Below are 18,974 nucleotides of genomic sequence, written 5' to 3' on the forward strand. Positions count from 1 at the left end.
AGCTAATTTTTGTATTTTTAGTAGAGACAGGGTTTCACCATGTTGACCAGGCTGGTCTCAAACTCCTGGCCTCGAATGATCCACCTGCCTCAGTCTCCCAGAGTGCTGGGATTACAGGTGTGAGCCACCGCGCCTGGCCTACCTGTGCATTCTGATGTTCTTTCTGGAGTAGGAGCAAGAGGTGGTTAAGAATGGCACAAAGCCCCAGCCCGTGTCACCTGTGCCTTCATGGCATATTTATTATTTTAAACGCTTGTACAGCACACACTGTGTGCCAGGGACTGTGCTCACTGCTTTGCAAACACTACCTATTTTAATACAACAATGCTATGAGGGAAGCTCGATTATTAATCCTCATCTTACAGATAAGAAAACTGAGGCACAGAGAGGTTAAGTAACTTATCCAACTATAACCAGCTATCAGGGGCAGAGCCATTTAAGCAGGACAGTGCAGTTCCAGAATCTGGTCCTTTAACCTTGATGCTTTGGTGCCTATCAGGTGGCCTTTGAATGTCATCGATCTTGTGAGTCATGTTGGTAAATGGAGCTTGGGTCATGTGAAAGAGGTCCTAGAAAGCCAAGTTCCAAGCTCAGCCGGATGACTCAAGGCAGCTTATCTTCTGAATCTGGGCCTCAGCTTCCTTACCTGTGAAATGGGAGTGACCATCCCTGCAGGTCCTCCTCCCACAGGCACCAGATATCTTGCCAACTTAAAAGCCAAAACTAGAGGAGAGGGGTCAACCCAAGGTGACTTCCCATCCTCCCTCCCTCCCAACCCTTCCAGGCAATGACTACATTGTCCCTCGGCACTGCCCGGAGCTGGCGGAGATGAGCCGGGTGTCCATACGCATCCTTGACGAGCTGGTGCTGCCCTTCCAGGAGCTGCAGATCGATGACAATGAGTATGCCTACCTCAAAGCCATCATCTTCTTTGACCCAGGTACAGTGAACACCTCCTAAGCCATCCCTGACTCTCTCTCCAGAACGCTCTGCCAGACTTCTCCTATTGGGTTATGTACACTGAGTTCACAACCTCATCTCATGTTAACGACAGCCAGGAGAGGCCGTTTTCATTTAACAGATGAGGCAAGTCAAGATTTGAAGAGAGGATATGGCTGGGCGCAGTGGCTCACACCTGTAATCCCAGCACTTTGGGAAGCTGAGGCGGGCAGATCACCTGAGGTCAGGGGTTCAAGATGAGCCTGGCTAACCTGGCGAAACCCCATCTCTACTAAAAATACAAAAATTAGCCAGGCATGGTGGTGCATGCCTGTAATCCCAGCTATTCGGGAGGCTGAGGCAGGAGAATTGCTTGAACCTGGGAGGCGGAGGTTGCAGTGAGCCAAGATCGCGCCACTGCATTCCAGCCTGGGTGACAGAGTGAGACTCCATCTCAAAAAAACAAAAACAAAGGGGGGATATGACTTGACAGGGCACCCTGACTCCAAAGGCCTGGGCTTTCCCTTCTTTTACCTCTTCCCTCCATCCTTCTTTCTCTTTACTTCCCATCTTCCTCTTTTCTTTCATATTTGCTTCTTTTCCTCAAAAAAATTTATCAAAATAATATCTAGAACCGGATGTGGTGGCTCACATCTGTAATCCCAGCACTTTGGGAGGCAGAGGCAGGAGGATCACTTCAGGCCAGGAGTTCGAGGCCAGCCTGGCCAACATAACAAGACCTCGTCTCTATAGAAACTAAAAAAAATTAGCCAGGGATAGTGGTGAGCACCTGCAGTCCCAGCTACTCGGGAGGCCAAGGTGAGCACCTGCAGTCCCAGCTACTCGGGAGGCCAAGGTGGGAGGATCTCTTGAGCCCAGGAGGTAGAGGCTGCTGTGAGATGTGATTGCACCACTGCACTCCAGTCTGGGTGACAAAGCAAGACCTCATCTAAAAAATAATAAAAAATAAATAAATAAGTCTACACATACTTAAAATGCAAATACTTCTCCCCATCCTACTTTTCCAGCTCTAAGTCTACTCCCCAAGAGAAGCATGTCTGATTATTTTAATTGTTTCCTCTGGCAGTTTCTTCAACAATTCTAAATGAAAGACAAAGCCTTATATTTGTTGATGCATCCATTTTGGATCATAATGTTCCTCCTAGGATGGCAGAGGATTTTGCTTTTCTCCATCACCATTCCCATCTTTTCTTCCCCATTTTTCCCAATATATTTTTATTGCTATTTTTCTGTCTCTGTTGCAAGTTATGTGCTTTTGTCTTTCCTTTCTTGTTCTATCAACTGTAGACGGTATCTCCCAACCCTTCACATTGCAGGATGAAGAAAAAGCATTCCTACCCTCTCCTGTGGCTCTTGGCTCTCCTCTCCCCATTCTGTCCACTGACTTTTGCACCTGCATTTATACAGAATGCATTTGTCATCAGTCTTTGTAAAAAACTTGCTTTTGTTTCCCAGCGTCAAAGGTGCCTGAACTCCGGAGGCTTGCTTGCCTTCCCTGCTTACATGTTAGAGGGGACCTACTGTGTGCCAGGCACTGTCCTTCACGCTGCAAATAGATTACCTCTAGTAATAAGAGTAACGAAAAGGCTGGGTGTGGTGGCTCACGCCTGTAATCCCAGCACTTTGGGAGACTGAGGCAGGCAGATTACTTGACGTCAGGAGTTCAAGACCAGCCTGGCCAACATGGTGAAACCCCGTCTCTACTAAAAATACAAAAATCAGTTGTGTGTGGTGGTCCGTGCCTGTAATCCCAGCTACTCAAGAGGCTGAGGCAGGAGAATCGCTTGAACCCAGGAGGCGGGGGTTGCAGTGAGCCAAGATCATGCCATTGCACTCCAGCCTGGGCAACAAGAGCAAAACTTCATCTCAAAAAAATACATATATGTGTGTATATATAATATATATATATTTTATATATTATATAATATATATTATGTATTATATATAATATAGTATATAATTATATATAATATAGTGATATATATTATATTTAATATAGTGATATATAATATATATTATATATAATATATAGTGATATAATATATATTATATATAATATATAATATGTATTATATATAATATATAGTGATCTATAATATGTATTATATATAATATATAGTGATATATAATATATATTATATATAATATATAGTGATATATAGTGTATAGTGATATATTATATATAATATATATTATATATAGTGATATATATTTTATACATATATAGTGATATATATTATATAGAGAGAGAGTGATGAAGTGGAAGATGAGCCCCATGTATCGAATGCTCCCTAAAGAGCTGTTTTTAAACACTTTATGTGGATTGTCTTACTTACCAACATGGTACCTATGAAGTAGGAATTATTATTATCTCCATTTCACAGATAAGGAAACTGAGGCATGATTAACTTGCCCAAGGTCACACAACCGGAAAATGGCAGAGCTTGGATTTGAACTTCAGACCACCTGTCAATCCCAATTTCTCTCTCTCTCAAGCCCACATTCTTACCTACCACCTGCTATCCCACACATCCCAGAGGGTGAGATTTCTAGTTCTAGTTCCCTCCACAGCCTGGCCCAGCCTGTATCCTCTGTAGTGCTCAGCACGAGGCTGGACTGGCAGAATTGTTCTGCAAAATGGGCAGGATCACTGATGCTGAGTCAGAGGCAGCAGCCTCCAGCAATTTGAAGGGGTGGGGGACCTAGTTCAAGGCCTGGCATGCAGGAGGTGCTCAATAAACATGTGTGGCCTAAATGAACTAATGAATAAGCATGATTCAGTGGAGACAGCCCACTAGAAATGTGGGTGAATGTTCTTTCTGCCACTTCCTTTGTCCATGAAAGAGGAAATAAATGCATTACCTCCATGAAGGTTGAGATTAAATATTGTATGACCGCTTAAGTTCCTTTCTAGGCTAAGGATCTAGAATTTATTCACTGATTTTTTTTTCATTCATTCATCCAGCCATCTAACAAAAAATATACATATAGTTATCAATAAATATATATTTATATATAAATATATATATTTTTAAATATATATATATATAGTCTGTCACCCAGGCTGGAGTGCAGTGGCACCATCTCGGCTCGCTGCGACCTCTGCCTCCCAGTTTCAAGCGATTTTCCCGCCTCACCTACTGAGTAGCTGGGATTACAGGCATGTGTCACCACGCCAGGTGAATTTTTGTATTATCAGTAGAGATGGGGTTTCACCATATTGGCCAGGCTGGTCTCAAACTCCTGACCTCAAGTGATCCTCCCACCTGCCTCGGCCTCTGACAGTGCTGGGCTTACAGGCATGAGCCACCATGCCTGGCCCTATTCAATAAATATTGACTATGCATGGTGCTAGGTGGTGGGTTTGAAAAGGCAAAGGCCGGGTGCAGTGGCTCACGCCTGTAATCCCAACATTTTGGGAGGCTGAGGCAGGCAGATTACTTGAGGTCAGAAGTTTGAGACGAGCCTGACCAGCATGGTGAAACCCCGTCTCTACTAAAATACAAAAATTAGCTGGGTGTGGTGGTGTGTGCCTGTAATCCCAGCTACTCGGGAGGCTGAGGCAGGAGAATCGCTTGAACCCAGGAGGCAGAGGTTGCGGTGAGCCGAGATCACGCCACTGCACTCCAGGCTGGGGGTCAGAGGGAGACTCAGTCTCAAAATAAAATAAAATAAAATAAAAATGGCAAATAAGACATACGCGTGCCCCTGCCGAACTCACAGTTGAATGGCACAACAATTACATCCTGTGTGGTCAGCAGTGATGGAGGGGCCACAGAGATTTGGAAACAGGAGGGACACAGGATACAGATATAGGAGGGTAGAAGGCAGACTTCCTGGAGGAGGTGAAACCTAACCTGAGTCCCTAAGGTGATAGGAAGCAGGAACCAGGGAAGGGGAGCCTATTCTAACACAGTAGAAGCAGCAACTGCTGAGGTCTGGATGAGGGGACCTCAACTGTGGCCCAAAACCCCAAGTTCCCATTGTGGCTCTGCCAACAACTGGCTGTGCGACCCAGGACAAGTCCTATCTTTGCACCGTGTCTGGGTTTCCCCGTGTGTAAGATGAGGCGGTTGCTAGGTGCTTATTGGATGCATTCCTCAAGTCCCGCCCTCCATCTCCTATTCCCCTCTCTTCTGGTTTAGTGCCTTAGGAAATGTGGCAGAAATCTTTTTCTGCCTGTGTCTAGGAAATCATAATTCATGCTGGCGTACCCTGGTTGTTGAGGTCCCTGAATCCTTGTGCCCACACTGCTGAAGACTCCTTGTGTGACACAAGTCAGGGGACATCTGGGTCTTGACTCCCCAGATGCTCCAGCTGGACCCTGCTGCCCTCCCTTGCCCACCCTCTTCCATTGTAGATGCCAAGGGGCTGAGCGATCCAGGGAAGATCAAGCGGCTGCGTTCCCAGGTGCAGGTGAGCTTGGAGGACTACATCAACGACCGCCAGTATGACTCGCGCGGCCGCTTTGGAGAGCTGCTGCTGCTGCTGCCCACCTTGCAGAGCATCACCTGGCAGATGATCGAGCAGATCCAGTTCATCAAGCTCTTCGGCATGGCCAAGATTGACAACCTGTTGCAGGAAATGCTGCTGGGAGGTCCGTGCCAAGCCCAGGAGGGGCGGGGTTGGAGCGGGGACTCCCCAGGAGACAGGCCTCACACAGTGAGCTCACCCCTCAGCTCCTTGGCTTCCCCACTGTGCGGCTTTGGGCAAGTTGCTTAACCTGTCTGTGCCTCAGTTTCCTCACCAGAAAAATGGGAACAAGGCAATGGTCTATTTGTTCAGGCACCGAGAGCCTAGCACGTGCCAGTCACTGTTCTAAGTGCTGGCAATTCAGCAAAGAACAAGATCTTTGCCCTCGGGGAGGCTGTGTGTGTGTGAGTATGTATGGATGCGTGGATATCTGTGTATATGCCCGTATGTGCGTGCATGTGTATATAAAGCCTCACATTTTATGATTTTGAAATAAACAGGTAATATGATAGAGTTTAACTGAAAAGGAATCCTCTTTAGATAGGGGAGGCCACAGGAGACTTCTCTGAAGTGGTGACTCTTGTGCTAAGACCCTAATGGCTGAAAGGAAATGGAAGGCTTAAAAGACAAGAGAGGAATATTCCAAGAAGAAGAAACTACTTCAAGCGCCGCGGATAGGAGAGAGTGTTGTGTTTGAGAAAGAAGGGCAAGGTTGTGAGATGGAGGACGTGTAGGAGGTGAAGATGGAGATTGGGCAGAAACCAAATCATAAACATATGGCTTTGTCAGCCTTTTCAGAAATTTGGATTTTATTCTCATTGCAACTATTGTAAGGAGAGTGAAAACCAGACTAAGTATTTTTATTCTTTGAGACAAAGTCTCCCTCAATCATCCAGGCTGGAGTGCAGTGGCACAATCTTGGCTGACTGCAACCTCCACCTCCCGAGTTCAAGCAATTCTCCTGCCACAGCCTCCTGAGTAGCTGGGATTACAGGCGCCCGCCACCATGCCCTGCTCATTTTTTTATATTTTTAGTAAAGACAGGGTTTCACCCTATTGGCCAAGATGGTCTCAAACTCCTGACCTCAAGTGATCACCCACCTCCGTCTCCCAAAGTGCTGGAATGACAGGTGTGAGCCGCCACACCCATCCCAGACTAATGCTTCAAACAAACCACTCTGTTGGGTAGAGAGTGAATTGCAGATTCCTGAGAATGTCACTGTCTCCAATCATGTGATGGATGATGGAGGCTTGGACCATGGCAATGGAGCAGTGAAGATAAACCTGATCATCTATTTGGAGGAAGAGCCCACACCCACAGGATTTGCTGATTGATCAGACGTAGGGAGTGAGAGAAAGAGGAAGAGTCAAGGACAAAGTCTACATTTTTGCTTTGAGTAGCAGAAATGACGATGGAGTAATTTACTGAGACGAGGAGGAGAAAATAAACAACAAGACACTGGGTCTGGGGGTGGTAGTGAGGGGTGACCTCAGAGATCCATTGTGGACCCTCTTTTCTTTTTTCCTTTTTTTTTTTTTTTTTTTGAGACGAGATCTCTCTCTGCCACCCAGGCTGGAGTGCAGTGGCACAATCATAGTTCACTGTAGCCTCAACCTTCCAGGCTCAAGAGATCCTCCTACCCCAGCCTTTCAAGTAGCTGGGACTACAGGTGCGTGCCACCACACCCAGCTAATTTTTCATTCTTATTTTTTATAGAGACAAGGTCTCACTATGTTGCCCAGGCTGGTCTTGAACTCCTAGCCTTAAGCAATCCTTCCGACTTGGCCTCTCAAAGTGCTGGGATTACAGGTGTGAGCCACCATGCCCAGCCTCATTGTGGACTTTCATTAAGCATGAGATGTCTATTACAAATGCAAGTTATCAAGGAGGCAGTTGAATGTATGAGTCTGTTGCTCAAGCACAAGATTAAAGGCAGCTCTGTGGAATCAGGGGGAAGATGGAGCCATGGAGGGAAGGGAAGAAGACTGGCCAGAGGGGTAGGAGAAAACCAGGGCAATTCCAGAATCCAAGAGAAGAGCGTGTTTGAAGGACAGAGTGTTTAATGGTGTTAAACTCTACAGAGAGACGGAAAGAAGTGGGGAGGAAAGGAGAGGTGAAGAGAGAGGAAAGGGTCCATTGGATTGACAGCTGGAGGCTCTTGGCAATTGTGTTGAAAGCAGTGTCAGAGAGCTGGGAGAATGGAAACCAGATTGGAGAGTGCTCCAAAGAGAGTGAGTGGGAAGGTGCAGATAGAGTAGATAACCCTTTGAAATGGTTTGACTATGAAGGGGAGTATGAAGGAGTTAGGATGACTGCAAAGGAGTGATTAGAATGATAGGTCATGGAGTCTGGGCTGCACTCAAAGAGAAATAAAGATAGAGGCCGGGCACGGTGGCTCACACCTGTAATCCTAGCACTTTGGGAGGCCGAGGCGGGTGGATCACTTGAGGCTAGGAGTTCAAGACCAACCTGGCAACACAGCAAAACACCATCTCTACTAAAAATACAAAAAAAATTAGCCAGACATGGTGGCATGCACCTGTAATCCCAGCTACTCGGGAGGCTGAGGCAGGACAATCACTTGAACCCGGGAGATGGAGGTTGAAGTGAGCTGAGATCATGACATTGCACTCCAGCGTGGGCGACAGAACAAGGCTCTGTCTCAACAACAACAACAAAAGGATGGCGTGATAGTGAAAAGAGAGTGTCAGTGAATTGACAGTCTCAGTAGGGCTGAAGAATTTTTGCAGCGATGGTATTAGATTACGGGAGCTGGAAGGACATGAGGTGAAGTCAAAGTGGGGATGTTGAATTCGAGATTTTGGAGGTGTTTCAGTGACTGAAGATGACGAGGCGAGGGTGAGGTTTCTCAGCATTGGTACTATTGATACTTGGAACTGGACAATTCTTTGTTGTGCGGGGCTGTCCTGTACATTGTTCAGCTGCATCTCTGTCCTGTACCCATAAGGTGCCAGTAGCACTTCTCCAGTGGTGACAACCAAAAATGTCTTCAGATATTGTCAAATGTCTCCTGATGGGCCAAAATCATCCCCAGTTGGGAATCGCTGTTATGTGATAGCTCATTTCATTCTCACTTTGACCCTGTGAACATGGGGTTATTATGAATCAGGTGTCATTGAGATCAGGATCAGGAGCCTGTGGTCTGTTACCAAATAATTAAGAGCTCTCTGGGCTCAGTTGTCTCATCTGTAGAATGGGCTAATAATAGTATCCATCCTATAGGATTGCTGTGAGGATTAAATTATGTGAAACATGGAAAGTGCTATACAACAGTACCTGGCACGTGATAATTGTTAATTATCAACAATTGTTATTTATCACTGAAATAGATGTACTGTAGAGATCTCTTGCAAGCGTTGAAATTCCATCATCGTCATATTACTCACCATAGGCTATTATTAAACCATATCCCATGTGGTATTTTTACTCCCTGACATATGTTTGAAGCGGTTACTGTGCTCCAGACAATCTGCTAGGCCCTCAAAGAAAGAAGAAAAATACCTCTGAAATTGTAATGCTCATAGACAGAAGAAGTGGTTGTTCCTAAAAGTTGTGTTACAGACAAATTACTATGAGAAATCCAAGGAAGGAGAATCAGGAGAGGCTTCTAAAGAGAGGAAATATATGAGCTGGGATTTGGGCTTATGGACATGGAACGGGTTTGGGGTGGAAAAATCATCTCTGACAGAAGCAACAACGTGAGCAGAAGCATAGAGATAGGAAAACACAGGGGACACATAGATGCTATAAGTAGGTCAGTTGGCTGCAGCAGAGATGTGGGGGATGAGGCTGAAAGGTGAGGCGGGACCAAATGGTTGAAGGACTTGCACTCCAAGGAGCTTTGAGAGCCATTGATTACATCCATTATGTTACTATGTGACCAATACACTACTCATTAGAACATTTACGTGATCTCAGAGCTTCCTTATATGCACCTTGTTCCTTTCAACTCACTTTTGTTCTCTTGGTTTTTTGGGGTCCTCTTAACACCCTCATGAAGTCTATAGATGGGAATGGTACACCCTAGTTTACTAACCCAGGAATAGGTACCCAACAGGCACTGCCAATATTGGATGGGCTGGTTGATTGGCCACGCCTGGGGAAGATGGCGTCCCAAGGCCTGAGGTCTGCATCCCAGACTCTCCATCCTGATCGACCTTCTCTACCTGCAGGGTCCTCCAGCGATGCACCCCATGCCCACCACCCCCTGCACCCTCACCTGATGCAGGAACACATGGGAACCAACGTCATCGTTGCCAACACAATGCCCACTCACCTCAGCAACGGACAGATGTGTGAGTGGCCCCGACCCAGGGGACAGGCAGGTGGGCAAACTCTGGGGTTTTACCTTGCAAAGGGTGAGGATGGGGCTTAAGAGAGGAGGCAGGAGAAGGTGGAGTCTAGAAGGTAGAACCAGAATGCAACAGTTTTCTGGGTTCCAGGGTAGGGAATAAAGGGCAAGATTGTCCATTTGTTGAGGCTGTTTATTCAGTAAGGTGACTGACAGCCTTTACTGAATGAAGCCATTGTTGGGATGAGGCAATCCACTGGATGAGGTAACCCATTGGGTGAAGATGTTCTTGGGTGAGAATTCCATTAGTTGACATTGTTCATTAGGTAAAAGTGGTCATTGAAGTACGGCTGCTCAGTTGGGTAAGGCTATCCATTAGACAATTAGATGAGACTACCCATTGGGTCAGGATGTCTGCTGGGCTAGACCATCCTCTGAAACCTCCAAAGTATAAACTTGTCATTGGGCAAAGCTCTTCAAAGGATAAGATTATCAATGGGATGAAGTGATCCACTGAGATAAGATGATATTTTACTGACATTGTTCTCAGGGAAAGTTTTCCATTGAACAAAGATGGCCGATTGGGTCAAATTTGCTTTCCAAACCTGCCATGAGAGTGAGGCCAATTAGTTTCTATTACTCATCTCCTAAATATCCAAGAAATGGTATTTTTTGAGCCAGCTGGCCCGGGGTTTCATCAACTGCTGCTCCTTCTCCCAGGAAAGAATATCCCTGTCACCCATCCCATTGCCGCTGGGGACAGCCAGGCCTGGGCTTTGGTTTGGGAGAAGCAGTCCAAGTCTGCATATCAAATAAATGATGGAGGAGATGGGTGGTAGGACCTTCCAGACCTCATAAAACTTAGGCTTTATGAGCTGGGACTCACAGAAGGTTGAGCAATAAAAGACCTTAGGGATTATCTGGTTTAATTAATTCTCTCATTCTATAGAGGAAGAAATTAAGTCAAGGTGGGGCAGGGTGGGAGGGGAGAACTTTCCTGGGGCTCTTCATTTACTCCCACAAAGGCTGGAATTTTGAGCAGCCCCTGTCTGTCTGTTTGTCCTTCCAGCCACCCCTGAGACCCCACAGCCCTCACCGCCAGGTGGCTCAGGGTCTGAGCCCTATAAGCTCCTGCCGGGAGCCGTCGCCACAATCGTCAAGCCCCTCTCTGCCATCCCCCAGCCGACCATCACCAAGCAGGAAGTTATCTAGCAAGCCGCTGGGGCTTGGGGGCTCCACTGGCTCCCCCCAGCCCCCTAAGAGAGCACCTGGTGATCACGTGGTCACGGCAAAGGAAGACGTGATGCCAGGACCAGTCCCAGAGCAGGAATGGGAAGGATGAAGGCCCGAGAACATGGCCTAAGGGCCACATCCCACTGCCACCCTTGACGCCCTGCTCTGGATAACGAGACTTTGACTTGGGGAGACCTCTACTGCCTTGGACAACTTTTCTCATGTTGGAGCCACTGCCTTCACCTTCACCTTCATCCATGTCCAACCCCCGACTTCACCCCAAAGGACAGCCGTCTGGAGATGACTTGAGGCCTTACTTAAACCCAGCTCCCTTCTTCCCTAGCCTGGTGCTTCTTCTCTCCTAGCCCCGGTCATGGTGTCCAGACAGAGCCCTGTGTCCAGACAGAGCCCTGTGAGGCTGGGTCCAATTGTGGCACTTGGGGCACCTTGCTCCTCCTTCTGCTGCTGCCCCCACCTCTGCTGCCTCTCTCTGCTGTCACCTTGCTCAGCCATCCCATCTTCTCCAACACCACCTCTCCAGAGGCCAAGGAGGCCTTGGAAACGATTCCCCCAGTCATTCTGGGAACATGTTGTAAGCACTGACTGGGACCAGGCACCAGGCAGGGTCTAGAAGGCTGTGGTGAGGGAAGACGCCTTTCTCCTCCAACCCAACCGCATCCTCCTTCTTCAGGGACTTGGGTGGGTACTTGGGTGAGGATCCCTGAAGGCCTTCAACCAAAGAAAACAAACCCAGGTTGGCGACTGCAACAGGAACTTGGAGTGGAGAGGAAAAGCATCAGAAAGAGGCAGACCATCCACCAGGCCTTTGAGAAAGGGTAGAATTCTGGCTGGTAGAGCAGGTGAGATGGGACATTCCAAAGAACAGCCTGAGCCAAGGCCTCGTGGTAGTAAGAATCTAGCAAGAATTGAGGAAGAATGGTGTGGGAGAGGGAAGATGAAAAGAGAGAGGGCCTGCTGGAGAGCATAGGGTCTGGAACACCAGGCTGAGGTCCTGATCAGCTTCAAGGAGTATGCAGGGAGCTGGGCTTCCAGAAAATGAACACAGCAGTTCTGCAGAGGATGGGAGGCTGGAAGCTGGGAGGTCAGGTGGGGTGGATGATATAATGCGGGTGAGAGTAATGAGGCTTGGGGCTGGAGAGGACAAGATGGGTAAACCCTCACATCAGAGTGACATCCAGGAGGAAGAATCTCCCAGGCCCTGTCTCAAGCTCTTCCTTACTCCCAGGCACTGTCTTAAGGCATCTGACATGCATCATCTCATTTAATCCTCCCTTCCTCCCTATTAACCTAGAGATTGTTTTTGTTTTTTATTCTCCTCCTCCCTCCCCGCCCTCACCCGCCCCACTCCCTCCTAACCTAGAGATTGTTACAGACGCTGAAATTGCGTTCTAAGAGGTGAAGTGATTCTTTTTCTGAAACTCACACAACTAGGAAGTGGCTGAGTCAGGACTTGAACCCAGGTCTCCCTGGATCAGAACAGGAGCTCTTAACTACAGTGGCTGAATAGCTTCTCCAAAGGCTCCCTGTGTTCTCACCGTGATCAAGTTGAGGGGCTTCCGGCTCCCTTCTACAGCCTCAGAAACCAGACTCGTTCTTCTGGGAACCCTGCCCACTCCCAGGACCAAGATTGGCCTGAGGCTGCACTAAAATTCACTTAGGGTCGAGCATCCTGTTTGCTGATAAATATTAAGGAGAATTCATGACTCTTGACAGCTTTTCTCTCTTCACTCCCCAAGTCTAGGGGAGGGGTGGCAGGGGTCTGTTTCCTGGAAGTCAGGCTCATCTGGCCTGTTGGCATGGGGGTGGGACAGTGTGCACAGTGTGGGGGCAGGGGAGGGCTAAGCAGGCCTGGGTTTGAGGGCTGCTCCAGAGACCGTCACTCAAGGTGCATTCTGGAAGCATTAGACCCCAGGATGGAGCGACCAGCATGTCATCCATGTGGAATCTTAGTGGCTTTGAGGACATTCTGGAAAATGCCACTGACCAGTGTGAACAAAAGGGATGTGTTATGGGGCTGGAGGTGTGATTAGGTAGGAGGAAAACTGTTGGACCGACTCCTGCCCCCTGCTCAACACTGACCCCTCTGAGTGGTTGGAGGCAGTGCCCCAGTGCCCAGAAATCCCACCATTAGTGATTGTTTTTTATGAGAAAGAGGCGTGGAGAAGTACTGGGGCAATGTGTCAGGGAGGAATCACCACATCCCTACGGCAGTCCCAGCCAAGCCCCCAATCCCAGTGGAGACTGCACCCTGCTCAGAGCTCCCAAGCCTTACCCCACCACCTCACTCAAGTGCCCCTGAAATCCCTGCCAGACAGCTCAGCCTGGTCTGCGGTAAGGCAGGGAGGCTGGAACCATTTCTGGGCATTGTGGTCATTCCCGCTGTGTTCCTCCACCTCCTCCCTCCAGCGTTGCTCAGACCTCTGTCTTGGGAGAAAGGTTGAGATAAGAATGTCCCATGGAGTGCTGTGGGCAACAGTGGCCCTTCATGGGAACAATCTTTTGGAGCAGGGGGTCAGTTCTCTGCTGGGAATCTACCCCTTTCTGGAGGAGAAACCCATTCCACCTTAATAACTTTATTGTAATGTGAGAAACACAAAACAAAGTTTACTTTTTTGACTCTAAGCTGACATGATATTAGAAAATCTCTCGCTCTCTTTTTTTTTTTTTGGCTACTTGAGTTGTGGTCCTAAAACATAAAATCTGATGGACTGACAGAGGGTTGCTGGGGGGACAAGCGTGGGCACAATTTCCCCACCAAGACACCCTGATCTTCAGGCAGGTCTCAGGAGCTTCTAAAAATCCGCATGGCTCTCCTGAGAGTGGACAGAGGAGAGGAGAGGGTCAGAAATGAACGCTCTTCTATTTCTTGTCATTAACAAGCCAATTACTTTTGCCAAATTTTTCTGTGATCTGCCCTGATTAAGATGAATTGTGAAATTTACATCAAGCAATTATCAAAGCGGACTGGGTCCCATCAGAACGACCCACATCTTTCTGTGGCTGTGAATGTCATTAGGTCCTGCGCTGACCCCTGAGCCCCCATCACTGCCGCCTGATGGGGCAAAGAAACAAAAAACATTTCTTACTCTTCTGTGTTTTAACAAAAGTTTATAAAACAAAATAAATGGCGCATATGTTTTCTAAGTCCTTGGATAAGTATCTTTTCTTTCAGGTATCAGAAATAAGACTGAATCTTCTGGTTCTACTTGGGGGTTAAAAAAAATTTTTTAAAGGAAGAATGAGAATAGTTTTATAGTTCTTTGTGATGTGCAGAATGTTTTTGTATCCATTATAATTTTTCAGTCTTCACATCAAGAGGTAAGCAGTTAGACATGATTACTCCCACTTTCCAGATGAGGAGACTGAGGCTTGGGGGAAGTGACTTCTCTTGGAAGGCAGACGTGGACATCTAACCCTGGTCTCTTGATTCCAAGTACTTAGTATATCGAGAGAGTGAAAGTTGATCCCCCTTCTTGAAGAGGGGAATGATGAGGGGAGAGTGCAATGGCAAGATCTGGAAGAATGGCAAGAGGGTCCAAGGGTCTGTCATCCTCCACCAAGGTTCAAGACAGAGCCTTTTGCTGCGTCACCTCAATCTGCCAGCAATGGAAGATGAGTAGCTGTGGGGACATTTCATAAAAGCAAGTGGTTTTTTTGTTTTGTTTTGTTTTGTTTTTTGTTTTTTTTTTCTAGAACAGGGCTGTGCACAGTGGCTCACCTCTGTAATCCCAGCACTTTGGGAGGCTGAGGCGGGAGGATCACTTGAGCTCAGGAGTTCGAGACCAGCCAGAGCAATATAAGGAGACCCCATCTCTACAAAAAAATTTAAAAATTAGCCAGGTATAGTGGTGTGTGCCTATAGTACCAGCTACTCTGAAGGCTGAGGTGGGAAGATTGCTTCAGCCCAGGAGTTCGAGGATGCAGTGAGCTATGAATGCAACACTGCACTACAGCCTGGATGAAAGAACAAGACCCTGTCTCAAAACATAAATAATAAGTAAAAAGAATAAAAGCAAGAGATGCACTTGAGAATCTCCAGCCAGATCTGTAGCCACTGGGCTTCTCTCCAAGGCTAAACTATTACAGGAGGGTGGCCTTGTGTCTCAGCCACCACAGACCACAGCGTTCCATTCACTCGGGGTTGTGCTGGAGCTGGCTCGTGAGAACTGACTGTTAGCTTCTCTTCCCAACTCCATGTTTGCCAGTGCCACACTGATAGCTTGAAATTGGTTATTGCCGGAGTGTTTACACCACAAGGACTAGCAAACTCTAAAATCAGGGCTTTTGTTCCTGGAGAGCCCGTTGTTAACATTCACCAGCACACTACAGCATTCGGCAATGGCTGGACCATGGGATGCCTACATATGGGGACATCCTCCTTGGGGATGAGGGTAGAGCAGGGTGATCCTTTCACCTCTTCCTTAAGGGAGGGGACAAAAGTTCTGGTCTGGGAAGCACACGTTTTGCTGATCAGTGTAACCATGGGCAGGTCACTCCACCACTCCGAGCCTCATCTGTAAAGTGGGAATGATATCTCCCTCCAGGGCAGATGTCAGGATTCAATGGAATGAGATCACAGTAACTGTGAGAGCTCCCATTACATGAGGAGTACAAGTGAACTCTTCATGCGCCCCTTTTTAGCAACAGGTTAACCATTAAACTCTCCAGGCTTCAGAGCACCCATTCGCTGTCTACCTGATCCCTAGGGCCGCTCCCGCCTTCCCCTGTGCCTTCCCTCCACTAGTCAGCACCAGGAAATGTTTTCGATAACGTTGCAACGGAGGCCTTGTTCATGCTGCCGCCATCGGGGACATGGGGGGGTGGGGGCCAGAGGAGACTATTTCAGTCCTAAATTGTGCTTAATAAACCCATATCAAAACCATAAACCCTTGGCTGCCATAAATTCCTCTACCCTTGGATCCTCCACCTCATCAGCCCTTTGCCCTGGTTAATCTCAAATCTCAGCGCAGGCAGCCGGAGCTTTAGGTTTGGTTTCTACTTCAGTTGCTAAACAGCATCAGCTCAGGTGACAGACAGTAAAATTCCCATTTTAGAGATGATGAAACTGAGGTTCAGAAAGGTGAAGAAACTTGTCCAAGGTCACACAGCTAGAGACCCCAGCCGAGACCTGAGCCCATGCTTCCACCACCCAAGTAGCCTGATTAAGAAATGGGAATTCTTGGCTGAGCACGGTGGTTCACCCCTGTAATCCCAGCACTTTGGGAGGCCAAGGTGGGCGGATCACCTGAGATTAGGAGTTCAAGACTAGCCTGGCCAACATGGTGAAACCCCATCTCTACTAAAAATACAAAAATTAGCCGGGCACAGTGGTGCACACCTGTAATCCCAGCTACTCGGGAGGCTGAGCCAGGAGAGTTGCTTGAACCCAGGAGGCGGAGGCTGCAGTGAGCCGAGATCATGCCACTGCACTCCAGCCTGGGTGACAGAGCGAGACTCCATCTCAAAAAAAAAAAAAAATGGAATTCTCAATTCTCAAGCTTCTCGGGGAGACAGATTTGAGGTTTCCTCTTACATCTTTGTTTGGTGGCCCTACAATTAAACCTCTTTCTCTGCTACAAAACAATGGAAAAAAACTGGAATTTCTAAGGCTCCTCATTTTTTTTTTTTTTTTTTTGAGTCAGGGTCTCACTCTGTCACCCAGGCTGGAGTGTAGTGGTGCCATCATAGCTCTCTGCAACCTCTGCCTCCAGAGTTCAAGCAATCCTCCTGCCTCAGCCTTTTGAGTAGCTGGGGTACAGTGTGCCAGCACACCTGGCTATTTTTTTATTTTATTTTTAGTAAAGATGAGGTCTTGCTATGTTGCCCAGGCTGACTTCTTTTTAGCGCCTCTGAAAAGTTGTTTCCCCAAGCCATGCTACTAGAAGCTTCTTATTCCATCATTCCATCATTGCTCAGAGTGGGGACCAGAAGTAGAAGGGACCCTGGGTGACAGGCTGCTTGAAGACCCAAAGAAAGTTTCAAGCAGTGTGAATGGCCTGTCATCCCAAATTGGTGAAATCGTCCTACTTCCTCATTTGTGGAACCCAGATAACCTTTGATCTACACTTCTCAAATCCACGTATCATACGTAAATTCCAGGATGTGATCTCAGAGGCCTGAATCACAGGATCCCAGGCAGCTGTTTGACAATGGTGGAGTTAGACACCAAATCATGATGCCAAGGACATTTACTGGGCTCTTCCTCTTTGCCAAACATGGCTGGACATAATTTAATTCCCACAACAACCTCTGAGGCTGTCATTCTTGTGGTTCTGTTTCACAAATGAGGAAACAAGGCCAGTCATGGTGGATCACGCCTGTAATCTCAGCACTTTGGGAGGCTGAGGCAGGTGGATCACCTGAGGTCAAGAGTTTGAGACCAGCCTGGCCAACGTGGTGAAACCTCATCTCCATTAAAAATACAAAAAAAAAAAAAAATAGCCGGGCGTGGTGGCATGTGCCAGTAGTCCCGACTACTCGGGAGGCTGAGGCAGCAGAATCGCTTGAACCCGGGAGACAGAGGTTCCAGTGAGCCGAGATCATGCCACTGCACTCCAGCGTGGGCAAAAGCGTGAGACCCTGCCACAACAACAACAACAAAGAGGAAACAGGCTCAGGAGGAGAGAGGAAGGGACTTGCCCAAGGTCCACACACAGCTGCTCACCACTCCATACCTGGTGTGGCCGCTGATCTGATGCTCATTGTCTGACTCCAGGGGCCAACATGAGGCCTCGAGGAAGACACTGGTGACTCCGTCACTGCGTGGTGGGCACAGGAGTAGTGTGAATGGTGGAAAGCTCATCTCATGACAAATGTTGATGGGCAGAGCCCTGTGCCGGGCACCCTGGGATTATGGAGAAGCAATAGCATGAGGCGCCTCCCTCCCAGAGCTTTCAGTTTTCATACGGACAGGGGAAAATTAGAAGCAGTTAAGAGCCAAAGGGGTGAACGTGACAGCTGGTGAGGTGGTAGGGAGGGAGAGGTGACTGCACTCGGGGAGTGGTGTATGCTTTGAAGGACGATTCAGCGGCAATAATGAGGCAAGACAGAAGTGCGCTCAAGGCTGAGGACTGAGCAGCAAGTGGGAGGAGGCAGCGGGAACTCTGTGCATGGGGGCAAGACGAGGGCTGGCATTTTCCAACCTTCGTGCACAGGCCACCTTGACCTCTCCATGCCCAAGGACCGCTGTAACTTCCATTACTTATTTTTCATTAAATCAGTTCATCATGATTCCCTTTAAACTTCAGGTCAGTGACATAAATAGGAAACCAGCATCATTTGCCGTAAATAAGAGGTGACTGCAAAATTAGTGAAAAGAAAACAATGTTTTTCAGCTGCAGCCAGGTGGAATCGCCCCAGGGAAAGCTCTGCTCTTGTTTTCGTATTAAAAAGGAAAACTGACAAATATTACAGAGATGTTACAGGCATACACGTACCCAATGGAGACTTTCTCCTTAAAGCTTTCAGAAAAGGCCTGTAAAGGACAGACTTTGGGGACAATATCACTTAATACCTTCCAGTATGTTTCTAAAACTTCCCCCAGTTCCACTGGAAGCCCTCATCCACTTCTGGAAGCTCACTCACTAGGACAGCTGGTCCGCACACAAGTGGTGAGGACCTCAAATACTGGACAGAGGAGTATGGAATTTCTTCCGGGGAAAAGGAAGCCACTAGAGGTTTCTGTTTGTTTTTTGAGAGGGGTTCTCACTCTGTCACCCAGGCTGGAGTGCAATGGCGCGATCTTGGCTCGCTGCAATCTCTGTCTCCCAGGTTCTAGCAAGTCTCCTGCCTCAGCCTCCCAAGTAGCTGAGATTACAGGAGCACGCAACCACACCCAGATAATTTTTGTATTTTTAATAGAGATGGGGTTTCGCCATGTTGGCCAGGCTGGTTTCGAACCCCTGACCTCAAGTGATCCACCCGCCTTGGCCTCCCAATATGCTAGGATTACAGGCATGAGCCGCCACACCCGGC

The 18,974-nt window shown here is 47.7% G+C and overlaps 1 protein-coding gene across 9 annotated transcripts in view; it reads left to right on the plus strand.

Moving 5' to 3' along the window:
* The window catches only part of HNF4A (hepatocyte nuclear factor 4 alpha), a 79,446-nt gene extending 63,560 nt beyond the window's left edge, over positions 1–15,886 (plus strand). For 3 of the 9 annotated variants that reach the window (XM_034947041.3, XM_057300800.1, XM_057300802.1), the window contains 4 exons: positions 785–940; positions 5,321–5,557; positions 9,628–9,780; positions 10,816–15,886. In XM_034947041.3, the coding sequence (XP_034802932.1) occupies positions 785–940; positions 5,321–5,557; positions 9,628–9,780; positions 10,816–10,958 (689 nt within the window). In that variant the 3' untranslated portion in view covers positions 10,959–15,886. The remainder of the gene's footprint in view (positions 1–784; positions 941–5,320; positions 5,558–9,627; positions 9,781–10,815) is intronic. The other 6 variants (XM_034947042.3, XM_057300801.1, XM_057300799.2 and 3 more) reach the window with 4 other exon arrangements.
* Positions 15,887–18,974: the final 3,088 nt, after the last annotated feature.

This window comes from Pan paniscus, chromosome 21 (assembly GCF_029289425.2).
Source record: "Pan paniscus chromosome 21, NHGRI_mPanPan1-v2.0_pri, whole genome shotgun sequence".
Taxonomy (NCBI): Eukaryota; Metazoa; Chordata; class Mammalia; order Primates; family Hominidae; genus Pan; species Pan paniscus.